The sequence below is a fragment of the Corvus hawaiiensis genome, chromosome 4, assembly GCF_020740725.1.
Source record: "Corvus hawaiiensis isolate bCorHaw1 chromosome 4, bCorHaw1.pri.cur, whole genome shotgun sequence".
Classification (NCBI taxonomy): domain Eukaryota; kingdom Metazoa; phylum Chordata; class Aves; order Passeriformes; family Corvidae; genus Corvus; species Corvus hawaiiensis.
Window position 1 is genome coordinate 23844582 of NC_063216.1, and position 22960 is coordinate 23867541.

The 22960-nt window shown below is 43.1% G+C and overlaps 1 protein-coding gene across 2 annotated transcripts; it reads right to left on the reverse strand.

The window, feature by feature from the left end:
• Positions 1–3522: 3522 nt before the first annotated feature.
• Positions 3523–22370, reverse strand: LOC125324502 (protein mono-ADP-ribosyltransferase PARP12-like). 2 transcript variants are annotated; one of them, XM_048300443.1, is made up of 12 exons: positions 21999–22370; positions 21220–21355; positions 19294–19588; positions 17547–17645; positions 14654–14777; positions 13719–13908; positions 11724–11844; positions 10339–10435; positions 9287–9365; positions 7676–7806; positions 6874–7025; positions 3523–5926 (listed from the first exon to the last, which is right to left on the reverse strand). In XM_048300443.1, exons 1-12 carry the CDS (start codon positions 22319–22321, stop codon positions 5658–5660), a joined length of 2016 nt encoding a protein of 671 aa, XP_048156400.1. In that variant the 5' UTR covers positions 22322–22370; the 3' UTR covers positions 3523–5657. The 2 variants fall into 2 exon arrangements, with proteins under 2 accessions (XP_048156400.1, XP_048156397.1); XM_048300440.1 differs by having other exon boundaries at positions 21220–21361.
• Positions 22371–22960: the final 590 nt, after the last annotated feature.

A 22960-nucleotide genomic window follows, 5' to 3' on the forward strand; every position in this document is an offset into this window, starting at 1 on the left:
TGTTTGTATTCCTTACATGAATTAGGAGGTTGTCATGTGCTTCATTTTTGACAAAATACTCCAAGCCTAAATCAAGCTTGTCCCTTTCTTACACATGATTTTGTATAAACTCTTCTTGCCAGTCCCTGCCTCTGCAACGTGGGTGGTGTGGCTGGAGCACTTAGCAGTGAAGACCGAGGCAGAAGTCATGGAATACATTAGCCTTCTTCATGTTCTGGGTAACCAGATCTCCTGTTTCCTTCTAGAGAGGGCTCACACTTTCCTTAGTCTTCCTTTTATCACTGACATACCTATAGAAGCCTTTTTTGTCGCCCTTGACATGCCTGGCCAGATTTATTTCCATCAGGGCTTGCTTCAGCTTTCCTAACCTGATCCCTGACTGCTTAGACAATTTCTCTGTATTCCTCCCAGGATACCTGTCCTTGTTCCCACCCTCTTTAGACTTTTTTGTATTTTATTTGTTCAGGAGCCCCTCATTCATCCATGAAGGTCTCCTGGTATTTTTGCCTGACTTCCTCTTTGTTGGGATGCATGACTCCTGATCTTGGAGGAGGTGATCTTTGAATATTAATGAGCTTGTTTGGGCCCCTCATCCCTCCCTTTAATCCTGACCTATAAGATCTCAGTCAGCTCCTCATCCATCCCTAGGTGGAGCTCCATGCACTACACCTGGTCACCGACAGAGGGTGACACCCCCTGCTCATCTCCTCCAACAGTCCTTCCTCAGAAGCCTGTATCCTTCCATTCCAGCCCTCCAGTCACAGGAGCCATCCCACCATGGCTGTGTGATGCCAGTGAGATCACAGACCTGCAGGAGTGCACATCTCTAACCCCATTTTTCATTCTGCATGCTGCATGTGCTTGCACAGAGACAGTCAAGATGGGCCCCATCTTACCGGCTGGAGTGGCTGGAATTCCCTTGTGCTGCTCTTCAGGTGATCTCCTGCTGATCTGTGATCCCTCTCCAGGCTCTGTGCATCTCTTGCTGGCACTGGCATCAAACTGGTACGACTGGGATGCATTGAGGTTCCTCTCCACCAGCATCATTTCAAATATTGATTCCACTGGAAAAAACCAGTCCTGCAGTGGCTGCAGCTGTGCATCACATTTTACAGGCTTGGGAAGTGAACCAAGAGTCTTTCCCAGCTGCATCCACGTTGAACATGGACAGTATGTGTGCAAGTAAACTCACTTGAGTCTGTGCTAACAGTCTTTCAACTGTTCTGCAGGCTTCTGGTTCGGAAGTGTTATGTGTTTTCACCTGTCAGTTTGTAGCACTGTGAAACAGAGAAATTATTTTTTGCATCTGAAGGCAGATTTCTGGAAGTGCATCAACCCTTGTTCTACATGCAGGCTGAGACAGACAGCTAGAGAAGACAGAAAAAAGGCTGCCAGCTTTCCAGTAATACAGGAAGAGCCCCAAGCCATTTGTTCCTTCTCAGTAACAGTTGGCAATACAGCCCCCAGACACTGCAGACACTGTACCAGGACACTCAGTGGTGCTGGACCTGACCCTGGCTGTGTGAGCTCAGCAACACACCTGCAGAGTGAGCTGTGGCTGGGCTCAGTGAGCCTCTGGAAGCACACATTTCCAGAAAAACAAGGCATGAGACTGCCAGCAGCTGTCCAAAACAGAAACTGGTAATATCACCATAATCACAGTGTGTTTGTGCACCTATATAACATGATCCTGAGCAGAGCTAGTTTTACAATTAATTAAAAAAACACCAAACTAAAAAAACCAAAAAGCTACCCAAAAAATCTCCAAAACAAAACCAAAACAATAACAACAAAAAACCCCACCCCCAGCATTATGTTTATAGTTGCAACAGCAAAACATAGCTTTATATCCTTAAGTAATGGTAACTATTTAGCATTTCTGGTACAACATGCTTCAGTCAACAGCAGTTGGGTCTAGGGAGGAACAAGGGAGCTGGTTTAAAATAATTCCTCTCCTCAGAAACAGCAAGTGTGTTGTCTTGCATTGCTGAGCTGTGAGTTTGTTTAAAATTTGGCATGTCTGTGTTAGAAAAGGGTTTTAGTCATTCTCTGACAGCTGATACCAAGCAAAGGCTGCTTGGTAAAGGAAAGCTTCTATTAAATGTCTTCTGGTCTTTGTAATGATGACAGAAAGCTGTCAGTGTAAAATGGTATTTTTAATGAGGCTGCTGATAGAAAAAAGGCTTTACAGTTTTGTACTTTATAAATAGTATTCCTAGAAAAACAGAGTTGGGTGGCAGAAATCATTATGCTTCGTGGATTGCAAATTTGAACTATCTATTCTTACCTGGCATTAAACTGCAGAATTTCCTCTCTGTGTGAGATACTTCAGGAAATGACCACCTTCTCATTTCCCTTTGTTAAACATCCTGGACATAGCTTCACCTGATACCAGACTCTTCCACGTGTTTACAGTAGAAAGCATGGTAAAAGAATTTAAAGCTGATTATAAATTGTTTCATTGCTTGGCTCATACTGGCCCCACTCACTTTCTTCTGACCTTGAAAAATCTCATCCGTCTCCAAGATGTTTTTCTCCCTGCACTGCTGGGAGCTGGTGCTACTTTCAAGGAGGGAGAATTTCCTCATTTGCTAGGATTTCTGCAATAGAGACAAATTTGTGATGGGTCTGAAGCAAGAAGTGCAAGGGGAGCTATGGAGGCCATGAAGCCTATCCCTTGGTGAAACAGGGAAGCACCAGAAACGCTGCCCATGTAACAGCCATGCCACCTGGATTTTCTGCTGGATGTACTCCAAGTTAAGCAGCATTTCTGCAACTCCCGCTTGCCCTTTGGCCCTAAGGCATCTCTGAGCACGGGTTCCTAGAAGCCACGCTCCTTCTCCAAGGCCAGCAGCACTGAGCACACCACCACAGCCGGTATGTGCCATCCACCCAAGTTCCTCTCACCCACCAGCCCTTACTTTGCCAGGCTGCAGGTATCCACACCAGATACTGCCACTCCTTTGCTGCCAAAACTTAGACAGGATTTTGACATCCACATCTTATAAAATCTAGTCAGAACATCATGACAAACCTGGCTACAGGTAAGCCTCCTTAAAGGGTGCAGTGTATTGCCTTTGGCTGGCTGGCTGCCAGCCCCCTTCCCAGCCCAGCAGGTGTGGGATCAGGGCTTATAAACCCCCATGCTCCATACCCCACGGCTAGCACAGCAAGCTGTTTGGCTTCTGCTGGCTGTGCAGTCGGTCTTGCCAGGATGGACCTGCTACCAAAAAAGGAAACAATCTTCTCAGCTTATCTTTCTCCTCACATTGCATGGGAGTGAGTGACAGATTACTGCACTCTTCCTGCTCAGTTGCTTGTCTTAAGTAGCCAAAAGAGCTCCTCCTCACTCAGAAAAGAGGTTCAATATTACTTTTTGTCCAAAGTTTGGATTTAATGCAAACATCTCTTTAATCTGTTCATTTCCAAATGCAATCCAAACAGCTGTAGCTTCCAAAAACTCACAAGTGTATTGAAACATTGTACTTTCAGTATTGTTAGAGAGAAAACCATCAGAAGGAATTTAGTGGTTTGAATACCTGTTTATTTACTATACACAAGAAAGTTACCCCTGCAGTTTCAAAAGTGGAAAACATGGCAACTTTTATTTTTCTGTGATAATAGAGAAATAACAGATGACAAATTACTATAACCAGGCATTTTATTCACTGTTTTACTTACACTCATACACACACACAAGCATACACACATCCTCTCCAAGAATCAAGTTAAACATTTTAAAAATACAATAAAAAATGTCAATAAAAATATCTCAACTTTCTTCCTTGAAAAAGGATGTTTGTTTCAATTTTCTGACAGAAGATTAACATAATTTTAGCTATCCTAGTTCTTACCTGAAATTCTGGTTATGTTCAGAGGAAGAAAGGCATACTACCAGTACTCTCATTTGCCATTAACATGTAGATGAATACGGCGGTTCTTTTGGCAGAAAAACCTTATTCTGCACAGGTAGGAAAGCTTTTCCACATAAATGTTTTCCTCCTCAATGAATGTACTATTTGCTGACAAGCTCATTTGCTGACATGAGATTTATCATTTATGTTCTATTACAAATCTTTCAGAAGAAATAACACAGTCAACTTGCCTTTCCCTATCCTGTGTTTTACTGGGATTAAACACAAATAGGAGTATTTTCCTTTAGGTATCATGCTGGTAGATTTGCAGTTCACATAAAAAGGGGTCTGCACAGCCTTACTCCAGCTAATCATGGCCGAGCTCCTGGCTCACAGTGCTGAAGTAATAGTTACCCAGTGTACACCTGTAAGTCATCATCCAGATGAATTAAAAAGAAGTACACAGAATGCAGCTAGAGATGAGCTTTTTTAGGTCATATGGAAAGTATTTTTTAAGGCTTTTGCAGTACGCTATAGCTGACTTATAGCTAATTTAGCACATTAAACCTATGATAAAGTATTTCTCTATGCATCAGCAACTTTAATCTTAAAAAAATATTTGCACGCTCAAGTTTTTTGACTGCACACATGTAAGATGACTGCTCAACACTATTATCTTGTTCTGATGGGCATAATTAAATATTCAACCGGATCTTCACATTTTAAAGGTTTCAGCTCTGTGGCTGAAGACCACTTCCTTAGTAAGCACATCTTTCCTGAAAAAAGTCCAAAGATAGCTTGATTACACAGGAAACCTGTGAATCTCCTGCACCCAAAGAGGCAGTACACCTGATGAGAGACAGTCACTCACCATCCTTCCCAACAGCTGTAAAGGAACAATAAAGTTCATCCACAGAAACAAGGTACCGATAATCAAGCAGGACAAGCCGTGTATTTCCCTCCTAAGTATGGTATTAAATAACAGTGTGAGTTGCCTCCTCTGCTTCCTCCCCAGCACCTGCCAGCACTCTTCCATTTGTAGGCACAGTGAAAGTAATGAAAAACTTGTGTTCTCACAGACATAAAATAGAGTATTTATTTGATAGAGTACATCAACTGAGTCACACAGCACCAAGCAACCCCTGTTATGCTTGTATCTTTGGTACTTGTTTCAAATGAGAAACTCAACAAGTGAAAATAAGTCTCTCTTCTTTTTCAACAAGCAAGTTTAATTTTTGAGGTTTTGTTGGTGCAGATTAAATAGGGACAAAAAAGAAGAGTGCTACTAGTAATTTATGCAATGAGTTGAGCACAGAGATTGTACACTCACATTTGCAAACACCTGAATGTCTACTGTTACAGGAGACAGATTACTAAAACACGTGTTTTATCCACTTTTGAGTTAAAAGATAAACAGGTAGAGGGACAGAGCCTCTGACCAGTGAGCATGTGTAAAGATCTATCCTGAAAGAGTAACTAAAAATTGTTTAAACTTGGCAGTCATAGCCAATCCTCATGCTACAACCATCAGCAAATTCTTCTAATAAATTTAGGAAGGGCTCTCATAATGCAGGGAAATGTGGAAGCTGCTAAAGATAGGATACAGACACAAGATTTTAGGAATTCTAAAACATCCTGTCTTTTTATGCCTTGTTTTCTATTGCACAGAAAGGATAGAGAAAAAATGTTTCTGACCACTCACCTATCTGATCACACAGCTTCTTCGAAATCAGTTTCTCTCTCTTAAACCAAAACTAAAAAAATGTTTAAACCAGTTAAACATAATGATGACAGGCTTGGCTGCTATAGATATCTTGCTGATGCCTGGTATTCTATGAGATACTCTGGATAAATCTGCTGCTTCTCAAAGATGACAAAGATAGAAGGGTTTGAAGAGTTATTCACACAACTGTCATAGAAGTTTTGGCTGTCCTTCATGGGAGGCCGAACATAATCAGAACTACCAACAGTGAACTCCCCCACCAGCACTCGTGCCAGAAACATGGTCTTGGTGTGTGAGTCTGTCCCACAGTAGTTGTCAGAATAAGATGCATCCCTTGCAAAATAGCTTCCTGCAGAAGAGAAACCAAGACAGAGTTGGTAAGACATCAACATTGCAGGAACAAAATGATACTGTGTGAAAATGAATTAATAAACAAACCCATTATGCAGTTCATGAGCAGCCTTTCCAAAGCCTTCACTTGTCCTGTATGTCCCTCTACGTGAAAATGACCACTATGCATTACCTCCACTTTTTAGTTTTCACAGCACACATATTAAAAAGCCATCCCAGCAATGTTTTAAATGTTATCATAATCCTCTAAAGGATTTCCTCCTGATCCTAGATGTCCACCTTCCCCAATATCACCAAATTTCCTCTCCTGGCAGAGGCTACTAATATTCATCAGCACAGCTGTGGGTTCCATCCCCTTACAGGCCATTCACTTAGGAGTTGGACTTGATGATCCTTGTGGGTCCCTTCACACTTGGAATATGCTGTGATTCTCTAACATTTCTGAGGGCTACAGAGTATTCAAGCAGAAAGGTGGGTAGTCAGCCAGTCAGCCTGTTTCAGCTATTCCACTCCGTGTGCTGGTAATTTCCTGTACACAGGACAATGTAAAAGGATATAATTTGCTAACAAGGCAAAAAGCCTGTAACCAGAATGGCATTTACATTCCTGGGGGAGAAAAAAGAAAAAAAAAAAGCCAGGCTGCTTTCCTATAGGAGTTGGGAGAAACTGGAACAGCACTAAGCCTGGAGTCTAGCAGAAACCAACTCTACAACTGACCTCTCCTAAGTCTGTCTTTTCTTGCAAGGACTTAGGAGAGCAGAGCCCAAGGCCTTTCAGTGTGCCTTAGCTCCAAATGACCCTTGTGAAATTCAGCTCTGTTGCCCACATCACAACAGAAAGAAGCCCAGGACTGGCCAAGTACTGCTTTCTAAACTTTACACCCCTGCAGTGAGTACTGAGAATTTTTTAGCAAGTCTAGGATTACTAAAAGAGGTGAAAAACAACCTTTGCCGTAGACTGTCCCATGAAGGCCACAGATTCTCCAGTCAAAGTTTTGCTGACAGATGGCATCAATGTCTTTTTTATTAGTCCCATGAAATAAAAATCGCTCATCTGCAGCCTTTCCACCATTGGTCTTCTGCATTAGGTCCTTCTGCCTGCAATGAGAAGCAGAATCTTTGCAGTTCCACAGAGGCCGTCCCCCCAGGTTCCAGCCATACGGGCACTCAAACACAATTTTACAGAGTATATTCTCAAAATCCTTACAGTAAAGCCTAATTTGGGCATACAAATCTTGCTGTCAGGCTGCATACAAACATGCTTTCATTATACACAAATGCATTAATACTACAATGTTTTCTTTCATTCACTGCCTTTGAAGAGAGGGGGAAAAATCTCAGCATTATTTTTTTTCCCTGAACACCTATTCATATTAGTTCATATTAAGGCTTGCCCTCCATGACTTTTGCATTTAATTTTGAAGGCTGTTTCACTTTTGACCAGCTGCAAAACATTGTGGTAGATGTGGCTCATTACCAGCTCCAAGGTTTCACTTGAAGGAAGCTGTCATGGACACAGGCCTGGCAGAAGTCAGGAGCAAGGATTCCTCCCACAAAGCTCCGAATCTGACTATTCTAAGCTCTGTGTCTTGACAGAGTTTTGGGTTAGTTGATACTAGGCAGGTAGTTCAGTGGGAGAGTGGAAGCAGAGGCATTTCAGGAATGTGTGTGTCTAGCATACAGCACACAGCTAACTGCAGCAACAACAAACATCATGCATACATAGCAGAGCAGTGTTTTACACATACCATTGATACAGTTCCCAGAGGGATGGGTTCTGAACTCTACAAATCCTTTTAATAGCTGCTTTGGGCATTGTGCGTTGAAAGTCCACCTTGACTTTCTTGTATTCTTCAGAAGAACAGTCAAGCTCAATCAGCTGCAAGGAAAAGTTTGAAAAGCTACTCTCATCTTTTATTTAATCATAACAAAGCCACCCTACCTAGTGCCCTACTCAGACTTTTAAAGTCTTTTTTGTGAAGCAGAGGTATGAGCAGTCAAAATAATCTAGGAAAAAATGCAGATTGAAAATCCCCACTCTGGAAAAGTGAGCTCTAATCTAGGGAACTTGTAGTGTTTATGACACCCAGGTTGCTCTCTCACAGGACAATAAAGGATCTGCATGCTTTTGTGCAGCCACTCAACCCCTCTTAATATTTGGGTCAAGATATATTTGCATGCATCAAACGGTATCTAAATACATAGCAGAAATGAGCACATAAATAAAAAAGGAGCTGAGAATTTACATTGCAGAAAACCAAAGAGAATCTTTTTAGTTTACACTCCCTGCACTGCCTGTTGTGTTTCTAGACCAATTGAAGAGGCTTTATTTGAACAATTTTAGGGAAAAGCACAATCACACTACTGAAAAATCAGTTCATTACATGACAGTCCTGAAAGGAAGCAAAGTTTACTTGCATGATTTCATAGGAACATAAAAAATGTCAACATTAGTCTTCCCTATTTCTTCGTGACAACTTCTTGAGGATTTGCATTTTGCAAGATAGTGATTTTTGAGCATCAGATAACACTTTTTCTGTAGGTACAGTTACTGGAGTTGACAGAGGAGCTGGTGGAAGCAGACCAGAAGTCAGAGAAGGTAAACCACACAGGTATTAACTGGGTGTGTTACAAAGGTAAACAAGTTTTACTCCACTGAAGTGAATAAAGTAATAATAAACATAATAATAAAATATCCATAATAATAAAATAAAATAATAAAATAAAATATAACATAATAATAAAATATAAAATAATAAAATAATAAAATATTATCTATTACTGAACAAGCTGCCCTGAGAGGTTGTGGAGTCTCTCTGGAGATATTTAAAACCCATCTGGACACAATCCTGTGTGACCTCCTCTAGGTGAACCTGCTTTAGCAGGGGGGTTGGTCTCTATGATCTCCAGTGGTCCTCCCTTCCAAGCCCAACCATTCTGTGTGATTTTGTGAAATCTGATGGTTTCAGCAGCTCTCCATAGACATACAACAGTCTATAGCTAAGGGAATGGCTACCCTGAAGTTCAGAGGCATCATTTACCTCTGATGCTTCAGCATGTGTTGGGACTTCAAAACAACAAATTTTGGGCACCAGTAGCGTTCTTGTTAACACAGCAAATTTGCCAAGGCAAGGGATTTAATAGTAGCCATGAAAGTCCATGTTGCCACAGTTTCACTGCCACCATTTGTTTCACCTCAGGTCTGCCCAGTGTGATATCAGGCTCAAATTTACCAATACCTCTGTATTATGCTACATTAGAAACAGTCATTTACAGAGCCAGAGGAAACACTGACCTTGTAATGGAATAAACCTTACATGACAAAACTGACAGAAAAAAAAACCCAAAAAGCTCCAAACCTTAAATCCCAGTTCAGGCAGGGCAGATTTGTCCCAGTGAGCTGGAATGCTCTTAAACCCTTCTGTATGTTTAAAGCCCCTGTAGATTATAAGACATTACAAAAAGACAATTAAAATAAAACTAAACATGGCATTTTATGTACACATTATACTTAACATTTCTGTCAAGTTTAGGGAGACTACAGGGAACTGGACATATTCAAAAATATTTCAAAACTGTCATTTCTATTCAGCACATGAAAATATTTGTTCCAAGTCATCGTGTCAAGATTTATGTCAGGAAGCAAGATGCCAAATTAGAAAAAAAGAAAGATATACTCTGAACTAAACATGTAAGGATTTCTCTTGCAGAGGTGAATGTATGTATAAAAGCTCTGCTACACCGGGGTAGGTAAATACAAATGCATCCAGTATCACATCAGTTTGACAGAAACAGGATAGACACAGTCCTCCCCTCTACTTCCACCCCAATTTTAATTAGCGTGCTTAGCTGTTCTTTTCAGTGTTTAAGCAAGGACTGTGTGCTGCAAGGGAATGTGCATAAACTGGCTGTTACATGCAATTGTATTTCGTTGCAAGCTCCCACCTTTTGCTCTATCTGTAACAACTACTGCTTTCCTTTCAGATTGTCTGGCTGATCTCATAAGAATTTTTCTAAACTTGCACTTAGCTTTGAAAATTACTCAATGTACTAGCTCTCAGAAAGAGCTAGTACACATAAACATTATTGATTCCATCTGTATTCACTGTTGAAGTCAGCAGCTCCCTCCAACATTGCTACGTGTTGAATTATTTCCTACATTTCCACACTTCCTGTGGCCAAGCCCAAATTTTCTTCACCATAGAGGTTCCTGAGTTGATTTGGGAACTGCTGGCCAGGCTGCAACACTGCCCTGGCTAGACATGGTTGTAGGAAAGGTATGTCCCTTTCCCTCTCCAGGTCTTTCACAATTGCCTTAACAGCTATTTCTTCACCCTACTTGCACCCATGGAAGATTCTGCATTCACAAAGCACTAAACTCATCACCTCAGAATGAGCAGTTGTGGTTTACCTGGCTCTTGTGTTTTCCACCTCTGTCTGAGAGACAAATTTAGGTCTTCTGCAAATCATTCTCTCTGTTCTGTAGTGAAGGTTTTTCTGCATCATGGCTGGGAAAAAAAACCAAACAGAATCCCATGAACAATCAAAGATGTTTTCGAAAGCCTTCACACTGCAGCCACATTTGCCTCTAAGTTGCTTTGTCAAAAACATCAACAAAAAGACTCCTTCCTCCTCATTTTGCAACTGAGATACTTTCTTCCTACATTTAGTTGTAGATTTCAAACCCTGTAAACAGAACCCAACATCTATCACAGACCATTAATTTTTATTGACCACCAACAGAAACAAGTCACAGCAACCTATATTTTAGAGGCATTCCTTCTGGATCTTGGAACCTCTGCAGCTACTGCGACATCATACTAACAATTAAGAGTCAGTACCAGCCAGGACAATGAGGCCTCATCTTCAGAGACACGCAGGAAAACAAACAAACAAAAAAACCTCTTGGCATCATCAAGCCTAGAAATTAAGTTTTGGAAGACATCTACACTGCATATTTTTGCCTAAGTTACTAAAAAAGCCCAAACCTTAGAAAAGGGACTGCTTTACTGTGCAATTTTCACTTCTAAGCTGGACAAGTTTTCCAGCATTGCTTTTGATTAAATCACAAAGAGCACACAACATGCCCTTTCTGGTTTTTTGGTTTGGGGTTTTTTTGTTAGGCTTCTTTTCACACAGAATGAGATAGTAATGGAGAGCTGGATCAAAGACAACTACACCAAACTGACAGTCTAGGCAGGCTGATTCCTACCACTGTTCTCTGTAATTTTTCAGAAGGATACCAGAAAAGGGAACAGCTCAGGGATGACAGTGCCATTACTTTTGTGGCTTATATTTCCTGAACTCTTGGAAAACACTTCTTCCTACTTTGACCTACTCAAGGTATTTTCTCAGCCTTTCCAGACAGGATGAAAAGAAAATATCTGCAAAAATCTTGCAATGCTGAGGATTGTCTGGACCCTACACCTTGTCCAAGCATTTGTTTTCCTGCAAGCCAGTGATTAAAGCAGACCAGAAGCTGGCTTGTCAAATCTTTCAGAAGTTCCTCACCATTTGTGTTGGTGCCAGCATCAGTGTCATACTTGGACTTTCTGGCAGACATTTTGAAACCTAGCACGAGAACTTCTCAAAAATAAAAGCTTTGAAGGAATAGAATGCCACTCTGCTTATATGAACAGCTCTTATCCTGAGAACTTTGATAGAAGCTCTGTCTCTGTAAGCATTGCAATTCAAAGTCCAAATTTCTCTCTTATATCTTCTGTAAAAGATAGTTCAAAAACACAGGAGACCTGGGAGGCAGGAACAAAACGAAACAACAAAACAAATGCAACCTACACTCAAAATTTAGTTCATATTCATGTCTTCCAGCTTTGAAGGTCAGCTTTGGAGAACTTTTGGCCAAATAAGCCTTCTCCAGGTCATCACTGGAGACAGTAGCAGCTGCATGAAGATCACCCTGTCAGGCCAAAAATAGAGAAAAAAGAAGTTTCTCCTAGTCTGTTATAGACAAGGAAGTTTAAAAACCAACAACTCTCGTATGTATGGTGGGTGCAGGATATATCAGCATATGAGAAATTCTTGATTTAGAGTGAGCACCACTTAACAACAACTAAAATCTCACTGTTTTATTCATGTTATTCTAATACTAAATGCAAACACAGCACTGCACCAGCTACCAGGGAGTAAATTAGCTCCATCCCAGCTGAAACCAGGACAGACCACACATTCACCAACTAGACCAACAAAGATGCAGAGTGTAGTGGTTTGGTCCAAAATACTCATTACTGTTTATCTGCTGTGAGATAAGAATTAGGAGAAATGCAAAACAGGCACCAAACTTGAAAGAATATAAAGAAGTTTATTAACAGACCTAAAAGAAGAAAAAAAAAAATTATACCACCTTCAGAACTCTCCTCCTCCCCCCACCTTCCTCCCTTCTCCCACTGACAATGTTCAAAGACAACCCTTGAGATGTTCAGTCTGTTACCACTTCCATAATAACCTTGTTCAGTCCATTTAGAAAGAGAAGTCTCTTCTTGCTCATGCTATGAAAACATTATCACAACGAGACAGCCGCCCACTTCCAAATATTGTTCAGTCCATTTAGGAAGAGGAGTCTCTCTGCTCGCATGTGAGTCCCTTCCCCCAACTTGCAGCTTTCCCACAACTGCTTTCGAGGGTCCACTCTTGAAGTTTTTTGGGGTACAATTTTAAGGTTGAGCCGTTCAGAAACAAAAACAGAGGCCCTTCTCCTTCCCTGGGAACAAAGGGTCTTCATCATCTTCATCTTTAGGACTATCTCTGGGAGCATCTCTAGGAACTAAGGTTTTCTCCTTTCCCATTTGGAGCAAAAGTCCTCATCTGGTTTATCTCTCCCTGTCCAAACTTCTCATGAAATTACAGCTACGTCAGCATCTGCCTATCTCAGCGCAGGTGCTTTTGCTCACGAGTTGAACACTCCACCCCCCATATCTTCATGAAATTACAACAGGATACTCTGATATATCATAGCTTCACAACAGAATTTCAGCTTTAAGCATCTCCTCTCTCTCTTCCCTCAGGTTTTCAGCTCTTCACAGCACTAAAAGGGTTAATCTCACCTTGGCCTTGCAGCTTTGCAGCTGGAATGTTGAATTTTTCTTATCGCAGTGGAGGGGGGGGAGAGCCGAGCCGCTCCGACTGCCCACGGCAAGGCAGTGGGGGGGGTTCCATGGCTGGAACAGGTCCATGGCTCCAGGATGGCCGTGGCCCGGCCCGGCCTGGCCCAAGCAGGGCCTGGCCGGGCCCACTGGGCCCTGCTCGGGCCCTGCAGCCACCTGTCCCAGCGCCGGAAACGAGAGAGAGCTTGGAGGGGGAGTTTGCCTATTCTTAAATGTGGATCACAGAGGTGATCACAACTTTAAGTGGCTTAGAGAATTGTCCATATTCAAACTGGCCAGCTGATAGGTTCTTTCAGTTCCCAGAGGAAACTGTAAGCACCCCTTAGCAAGGACGTCCCTTCCGGGACTATGACACAGAGTATTACTGGAACTTCAGAGAAGGAGGCTTTACTCAGAAGCAATGGAAAGAATGTATTAATGTGTTCCTATCTGACACAGCTCACTGAATATATCTGTTGATAATATTTGTGACTCACCAGTGATCAGTCCTCTACCTGAACCAATCAAAATCTCAGGGAAAAGACCCCATTAGGCCTTTAATGTCCATCTGTACAGTATGAGTGAGAGGAAGAGGGTGACAAAAGAGGGGGAGGCTAAAAACGCTGTGCACTTTTCAGAGTTCCGTGCTTCTCACACAGAGTTAGGAGTCTCCCCATTTCTCCACACTTACTTGTTTTCCATACTCCTGCCACATGTCGTATTCATCTTTCCAGTACCAGATCCATTCTGTTGTAAGAATGAAGTGAGGAGGTTTGGTCACAGAGGAGGCTGTAGAAAGACGTCTGACTTTTGCAAACCCACAGCACATATCTTGAAAACCGACACAGAACGAGCCACTTTCAGTAACAGCATAATCAAATCTATAAAAAAAAGGAGGGAAAAAAATCGGAACTGTTTGAAGCTTTACTCATAGGTTCAGAAGCCCACTGCAAATTTGCAAATTAAGCTGATCTCACCCAAAAGCAGAACACAAAAGGTGCACTTTTCACAACATTGTGTGCTTTGCACTTTGCACTTTTCACAACTCTGTATGCTAGCTCTGTTTCGTATTTGTACATATTTTGCATTTCAGTATTATCTCTCACATTGGTTCTATGGGCAATAACCACAACCCACTCCTAAATTAGTGAGTTACATAAGATAAACAGGAATGGTGGAAAACAGGCACTGGCTCCTTCTTGCTGACCAACTATATTCTAAAGAGAACACTGTCCTAACTTAAGAAGGGCTTCGAAGAGGCTGTAACAGAAGAGGAACAGGTAATTTTCCAGCATGGGACATGGCATACTGGTATGAGCCCCTTCCAATACTCTCTTCGTGCTACATAACGAGTTCAAACTCTGAAAGGTATTGCCATATTCTTCATGTGCTCTGCACCCAAGAGTGTATCTCTCTCTCTCCAGGTATTCTGCCAGTTACACGATACGGACTGTGGGACAAGGGGGAAGGAGGGCCAAATCTCATGCAAGGTGAGGTCAGCAGAAGAATGCCATATGAAACTATTTATATAATGACTACAGTAGAATTGTAGCAATTTGTAGCCACTAAGGGCCTGGTACAATATAGCAAACTCCAAACATTATAAATTTTTGTAAGAGTTTGTACCTGACATTCTTTGGGTCACAATATGCTTTTTCTATTTCTTCCATATTCTTGAAGTCCTTCCAGGTTTTACCATCAGAGACCTGCCATCTATATGGCAAGTGAAAATGGGTTCTGATACACTTTTCTGTAAAGGTTTTTAAAAAAAGAATTAGGAGATGCATTATTTTAACAGGCTATGAGAGAACTCCAACATTTCAGGGCTGTACACCTAGCTGGTAAAATCATCAAAAGGATAGTTAGGGGAAGTGTTCACCTATGGAACCATTACAAGCAGTAGTTCAGAATTTTTCAGCATAAGTAAGCAACACTTAATTTTTGGGCTTAGGTAGAAGGTCAGTTCCTGTACATACTAGATTCTCTTTGCACATTAAAATTGCACAGATCTTTCTCAGTTCCAGAGACAAAAAAGAATAAAGATGACAGGCTCATACAAGGCTATTATTTCATAAATAGAAAAAAATGTATTTATGCTTAACAACTACATCACAAAGTGGTATTACTGAGGAAAAATCCAAAGCACAGCAGTGCTTAGTTTTAAGATAGGAGAAGGACTGCCATGGTTTCACCTCAGATGGTAACTAAGTACAACACAGCCACTTACTCCCATTTGCCCCAGCAAGATGGGGAGAACAGGAAAAAGGTAAAATCTGGGGTGGGTTGAAATCAGAACAGTTTAGTAACTGAAATAAAGTACAATATAATATAAATATAATAAAGTACAATATAAAGTGTAAGTAAAAGTATATATACGTAGATATACACTCTCATATATCTATAAGGAAGTTAACAAAAAGCAAGAGAAAGAGAAGCGATGCACACTAGGATTGCTCACCACCCAGTGACTTATGCCCAGCCCATTCCCAAGCAGCAATCAGCCCCTCCCAGCCAACTCCCCATAGTTTATATGCTGAGTATATGTCTTGATTTGAAAGACAGGTGTCTGCTAAGGAAGGCAGGAGCCTCCCTTGGAATGGCAGGTGCGACTCCCTTTCCCTCCGAGTTATTATAATTTTGAAATCAAGGGGCTTTTAGGCAAAGATGTGGGAAATAGGAATAACAGTTCTTTACTATGATATATCTATATGTATATAACCAGTCAAACAGCAATAACTATGGCAGTAACAGCAAACAATCACAAACCCAGTCCCAGCCTTCTTGGCTGTCGGGCCCTTTCCCCTCGGGTGCAGTTCCGCTCGCAGCCGGCAGGGGCGCTGGCGGCTCCCGGTGAGCAGGGCAGGTGCGATGGTTCCCCCGCGGCTGCAGGGGGCGCTCCGGAGCGAGCTCGGGGAGCGCACGGCACTGGTGCCCTGGGATCCCGGGAAGGGATGGGACAAAGGCTTCACAAACCCCTGGGCAGCCGATCCCGGTGTCCGGCCGGAACCTCGGGAACAGCAGGCTGGAGCGGCAGGCTAGAGCAGCAGGGATGAGCACAATCCCGGGTGGCAAACCCGATGTATCCAAGCGGGGAACCCCCCGGAGGTCTGGGCAGGCAGGGTGAGCGGGGCTACAAAGTAGTGAAGGCTCGAAGCAGTGGTTGGGCAGGGCCGCCACGGCCCGGCTCCCAGCGGGGCAGGGAAGGTGGGCTGGGGATCCTGGGGTTTTTCTCCGCAGAAGGAAAAGCAGCCTTCCTCTCCTTTGGACCGACTGCCCACACACCCAGGTGAAACAAAAGAGTAGCCAGATGCATCCCACCCCCAATGGGTAGCTCTTTGTTTTTCTTAAATACCCAGCAATTTGTCCCCCTAGCAACACGTATGGGGAAAATTCCTTTAACAGAGAAAAACCCCTAGGAGAATTCCTAAAACCCCAACAGCATAATATTCTAATGGTATGGAATAGCCCTTTGACAAGTTCAGGTCAGCTATCCTGGCCATGCTCCTTCCCAGCTTCTTGTGCACCTCTTCATTTGCAAAACATGGGCAGCTGAAAAGTTCTTGACTTTGGGTAAGCACTACTTAGCATCAGTGTGTGTTATCAATGTTTTTCTCATACTAAATCCAAGCCACAGCACTGTACCAGCCACTAGGAAGCAAAGTCACCGTCCCACCATGCCTAGGTCCCACGCTTTCCAATACAACCCAGTTAACCACCATCACCTTTCCTCTCTTTTGATACATACACAGATATTATTCCATTAGTCTCAAAGTCCTTTGCCCTTCAGCAAATCTCTGAGAGGTCCAGGCCCCACGAAGAAGAGCAATGGTAGCAGTGAGCCAGGTATCACAAGTGTTACTCAGAGTTCAAAGTCAGTGTACAGTCACTCCTCAACAGGAGTGAAGGTGACATCACCAGCACACATGCGCATAAACCCGAGGTCAATTTCCACAGCAGAACAAAAGGAAACTTAACTACAGGGAAAGTCAAGGAGAAACTGCACCACACAATTCGTATGAGAAGGTGTGCAGTACTTCAGGGAGCTACCGCAGGTCAGAACATCAAGAAGGAAAAGATGACACAAAGTCAACAAGAAAGCTGGCACAGCAGCCTTTTCCTGCACACCTTGGAACATTCTGAAAGGCAGACAGCTAAGACAGATGGAACAGAAGAGTACTAGAAGAAACAACAGAGAATGTAGAATTCAGAGTATCTTTTGCATCTTTCCTGTTTGGAAATGTGACTCCTATCATTCAGCAATCCCTTAGGTAAACACAGGTAGAGTAGCCAATCTTCAGCACGGGCAGATTCCAGAGCAAAACAAAACACTTCCTTTGTATGGTGTGCCAGGTCAAACACTTTCCTACAGTACTCAAGACATTGGTGAGATTTAACTAAACACAAATAGAAACTCTGAAGTTTCTCCTTTCTGTGAAAGATATCTACCACTTCTTCTTTATGAGAGAAGAAAAACAGGCTGGACTTGACACAGTCTGTACTGATACTTGAGACAACCTACCTTTAAAGCCACAACTTCTGTACAGATGATGTAAACATATCTGTTCTGGTTCATCATCATTTGTAGCTGAGGAATTCCGTCTAGAGCTGGGTTTTCTGTCTAGGGAGGGAATTATAAGACTTATTAATACCCTTTGTATCAACAAGCCCTCTTAAAAGTGCTCCTATCCCTAGGGAAGATGCCTAAAGGCAGTGTTTGTAACTACCTAACTGCAGTCAGCTCCAGAAAGACACTGAAGCCTTTGATAACCTTGTATACTCCAAGTCCATCCCTGTATCCATCCTTTCTGAACTTGACTTCCCTGTAACTGCTGACTTCCTCGGATACAGTTTTTAGCTATCACCACAGAATGAGAATAGAATCCAATGCCTTTACACTTCCAGATGGACTCAAGTTAACTGTGCATTCCACACAGCTGATCATACACTGGCAGCTATAAAATATGAAGTTTCAAAGTTTGATATTCTATAAATTAAAGCACATTAAGGAAATAAAAAAGAAGGAACTGCAGGCAGAATAGTGGAGATGAACATACACACTTGGATTCTGCATTCTGTTAATCCTTTTTTTTTTCCTGCTAAGCTATACTTAACTTACAATTCTAAAGAAAGAACTTCAAAAGGAAAGTGCAAACAAAATATTACACTTCTAAGAAGTAACTAGAATAGTGCCATTTGTGAATTCTTGTGCTAGACAATTGTTACATTAAAGAAAAACAATTAAATAGTTTATAATCAGACAAGTAACCACCACTCCTATTCTTAAACAGAATACCTTTAGAACCTTTATTCTTAAACAGAATATACCTTTACATATTTTACCAAAGAAACCCCAAAATTACAGAGCTCCCCATTTCCAGTTCCTGTTATGCTTTTTTAACCGCAAATTTAAGAATTTTATGAACACCAGCACTGTCTTTCTCAGAAACCTCTCCTGACTTCACTTGTCAAGACACAGATCTCTGAGACAGGTACAAGGTTGCTCCTAAAAGACAAATCAAGATGTGAATACTGATTCATTAAATCCCAATATCTATGGACAAAAGACCCTCTAACTAATTAAAGTTAGAAAGTGGTATGTTTATTCAGGCACTGGCGGGCGGCATGGGAGTAGCCTCCTAAAGACACACCAGCAAAGTAAAGTACAAGGTTCTTTGTTCTCTATTTATTACACAAAGTTTTACATCTTCTACATATGTATGACCTCAGCACCTCCCATCCTCCACTTCATATTAAAATGAGATCATTAGTCTTTCACATATGCGCAGTTTCTCTCTCGAATTGGGTCAGTGGTCCTGAAAGATGAAGTCTGGAATGTCTTCCTCACAGTGACCTTTTAACCTTCTTGCTGTTGGCAGGCCTTCATGACCTCTTGGCACAGCCCAAGATCTCCTACTTTTGATTCATTATTATGAAACCCAGGTGCTGTTCTTAGTTCTATTGGTTTCAATTAGTTTCAATTTGTTTTGATGACAGTTCATTTATTCTGTTTCCTTCTACAAACAAAACGTAAAATATAATGGCAAATAATACATCACTTGGCTCTAGCTTAGGCATCTACTAATCATTAACTTGTCTTTTGTTTCTCTACTCTGTATCTTAATTAATATAAATTTTCTTTTAACTCTTAGCTAAAATTTTAACCTTTCAGAACCTTGACTCAATACCGTTTTCTTAATGACAGCTGGGAAAATATTAAATTCACTACAGTGACTCTTCTGAGGTATTCAAAAGATGATATTATTTACCTTTGCACGGTGAAGACTTGGCATCTTCTATGTCATTCATGTTCCTTTTGCCATTTTTTATGTCATACATGTTTCTATATATGGAAGGTAGTTTCTCAATAATGTCTGAGCTCATTCCCTGTCTCTCCAGTTTCTCAAAACATTCGGGATTTAATAAGTCATGGGACCGTTTGCAGTTGCTGCCAAATCTGCACTGGCCACGCAAAACGTACTGGCAAACATGCAGTTTGGTGCAGGATGTTTTAAAGGTACAAGATCCATGAAGTCCATCACCTTTGTTATAATGCAAGCAGACCTTGGGTAGGAGAAGAAAAGAAGAATTTAAAGATTAAAGTACAATGCGCTCATTTAGACTGTTTGAATCCATGATTTTTAGTTTTGTATGGCTATGTGCATACATTTGCTTTTAAAAGATACATTTTTTCTTTCTTCTTGTTTTCCAAATGATTACTTGATAGCTTTTCCTTTGCCCTGCTAATGTTTAGAAGGATTTTTCAACAGACAACATTCTTACAGACATTCTCAAGCAGATAAGATTTAGTGCTAAGTCACATCTCTTAATTTTCTAGTTTTGGAATAGTGAATTTTTTGGACCTGATTTTGATGGTAAGACATACTGGATCTGGCTGGGATGGAGTTAATTTCCTTCACAGCAGACCATACCATGTTATGTTTTGGGTTTGTGACCAAAACAGTGTTGATAACACATCCCTTTGGTCTGTTCAGGTCAGCTGTCCTGGCCATGCTCCCTCCTGGCTCCTTGTGCAGCTCCTCACTGGCAGAGCATGGGAAGCTGGAAAGTCCTTGACTGAACGTAAGCACTACTTGGCAACAGCCAAAATATCAGTGGGTTGCCAAAGTTATTTTCATATTAACCCCAAAACACAGCACTGTACATGGTACCAGTAAGAAAATTAACTCTATGTCAGCTGAAACTGGAACAGATAAACACCACACAGCCTCTCGCTGACTCCCTTCAGGGAATGTGGGAGAGAATCAGAAAAAAAGTAAAACTCGTGGGGTTCAGATAAACACAGTTTAATAGGGCATAAAAGAAAGAGGAAATAATGATGATAAAAGACTAGACAAAACAAGTGATGCACAATTGCTCCCCACTCACTGACCAAAGCCCAGCCAGTCCCCATCAATGTGCTGCCATCCCTGGGCCACCTCCCCCCAGTTTTAGTGTTCAGAATTACGTCATATGGTATGGAATATCCTTTTGTCCAGTTTGGGTCAGCTGTCTTGGCTGCATCCCCTCCCAGCCTCTTGTGCACTCCCAGTCTATGGGCTGGCAGGGCTGTATGAAAAAAACTAAAACATGAGTGTGTTATCAACATTGTTCTCATCCTGAATCCAAAACACAGCTACTAGAAAGAAACTTAACTCTATTCCAGCCAAAACCAGGAAACAGTCCAAACTGGCCAAAGGGATATTCCATGCCATATAATGTCATTCTCCAAAAATGAAAAAAAAAAAAAATAGTGGGGAAGGGGACAGAGGGAAGGTGGAAGAAGGGGGAGATGGGTCCTTCTTACAAGGTGGCGCTTGCTCAGAGACTTGTTGGGCATCAGTCTGCTTCGAGGTGGTGAAGCAGAAGTGTTCCTTTGCAACACTTGTTTTCTCCCTGCTTTTCTCCACTTGCTACACTGTCTTCATTCACAGGTTTTGTCACTTTGTTCTTCTTGTTAATGCTCACCTCTTCTGCTTGTTACAAGGGAGTGAGGAGTGGGTGAGCAACTGTTCAAGAGCTTAGCTGCCAGCTAGGGTGAACCCACCACAGGCGAGAACAGAGGATGAAGATTTATTTTAAGATTTGCATTAAGCTAACTAAATTGACGTTCAACATCTCCATCTCTGTCAAGCGTCTTCCACTTTGTGATGCTCACTGAAACAAGGCTAAGAAGCTCGCACAGTAATACTCACCTCTGGTAAGAGGGAAGGGTCATTTTGAAGCAGAAGCTGGCAAAGTTCATCATGGTTTAAATTCTCAAGTCCATATTGCTTTAGAACACGGAGATTGTGGTCTGAGTAGAAGTTGTGAACAAACCTGCATTCCTTCCTAGAACTCAAGAAACCCAACAGCAAAAAGAGTGTAACAGACTGGCACTACTTTGCTACTCCATGGGCATTACACTGAACAGCTGAAAAAGCACACCAAACTAGCTAGTTTCAGAAAAATCCCTACTGCTCCTCTATAAAGCCGTTATGTGATTTGCAAAACAGATTACATAATTACTCTGAGAATAATTGCCACGCTACTTCTGATTCGCAGTCATTACAGCCTTAGTGCAGTCTGACAATATCGGCATTTTTGACCTGCAGCTCAAAACCACGAAACCACCAAAGCTCCAGAGCATCGCTCCCTCTGAGCCGATGAGTATATCCCCCAGGGTCCCGCAGCACAGGGACATGCGGGGACACTCAGCTTTCCCTTGGCACGGCCCTGCTCACGGGAAGGGAAACGCCAGGGTGATGATCTGGGGAGGAAGTGCTGAGACCCGAAGCTGTGAAACCACCGCCTGTGTCTGCCTCCTTTGCAACAACACACGCGCAAATATAAAAGGAGGCGGGCAACGCGCATTTCAGACGCGGAAAGGGCTGCAAGGCCTTTACTGAGAGCTCCTTCCCCCGAAGGAACACACCGTGCCCAAGGCCGAGCCCCGCGGCCGCACGGCGATGGAAGCCGCCCCCCCGCCCCTCACCTGGCCAGCTGGTTGCGGCAGAAGCCCTTCAGGTGGTACTTGCAGAGGTGCAGCCGCCCGCACTGCCCCGGACAGCCCGCGCCGTTCTCCGGGCACAGCCGCACGGGGGTGGTGGCCACCACCACGGCCACCTCGGCCGCCGCCGCCGCCCCCGCCCCCGCCTGGCCGGGCCGCCGCACCAGCGTGAAGCGCTGCGCGTCCCGCAGCACGGCCGCCAGCTTCTCGGCCGAGGGCCAGCCCGGCAGCCGCCGCTGCAGCTCGCCCTGCTCCAGGCAGCCGCCGCTGGCGCACAGCACCCGCAGCGCCTGGATCGCCAGCGCCATGACCGCGGCCCCGGGGCTACCGCGCCGAGGAGCCCCGCCCGGGAGAGCGACGGAAGCGGAAACGAAAGTGAAAGGGCCCGAGAGGGAGCGGGGCCGCCTCGGCTCGGAGCCTTGGCTCTGCCCCCGCAGGGGAGTGGCGTGCTCTGGGTGACCCGGCGGCGGGGAGTGAGGCACGGGCGGGGGTACTGGGCCCTTCGCCTCTCTCCTCTGCCTGACTTGGAGGATGTATTGACCGTTTCTAATCAAATGTCACCAAAAAGGGATGGCAGCTGGGAGATCGCACATTTCCTGTAGGAAAAAGTGGGCGCAGGGATGAATGGAGCCATCAGCCGAGTCTCCTTCACCTCCCTCAGTTACAGGCAGCAGGGAGGAGGCTGGTGTGCGACTTCTGCCGCCTTTAGGCACCAGAAAAACATCTCAGTTAAGGTTTCTGAGCTGTGCCAGTTTGATGGTGATACATTATGAAGGCTGCTCTCACACCCATTTCCTTTAAATATCTAAATTAAAAGCTCAGTCATGGTCACACATATCCTGGATACGTAACTGCCCTGCTTGCAGTGCTCATAGTGCCGCCTGCTACACGGGTGTCACTGCGTCTGCCCACACAGCAGCCATGGCAACAGTGTGGCCAAGCAATGG

What these genes read in the sequence shown, in the direction of transcription:
- LOC125324502 (XM_048300440.1), bottom strand. Translation starts at nt 22,321, where the DNA reads ATGGCGCTGGCGATCCAGGCGCTGCGGGTGCTGTGCGCCAGCGGCGGC. An exon ending in GTGGAAAACACAAGAGCCAG is followed by an intron (nt 9,366 to 10,338) that starts GTAAACCACAAC and finishes TATAATCTACAG; the next exon opens with GGGCTTTAAACATACAGAAG. An exon ending in CTCTGGGAACTGTATCAATG is followed by an intron (nt 7,026 to 7,675) that starts GTATGTGTAAAA and finishes TTCTCATTGCAG; the next exon opens with GCAGAAGGACCTAATGCAGA.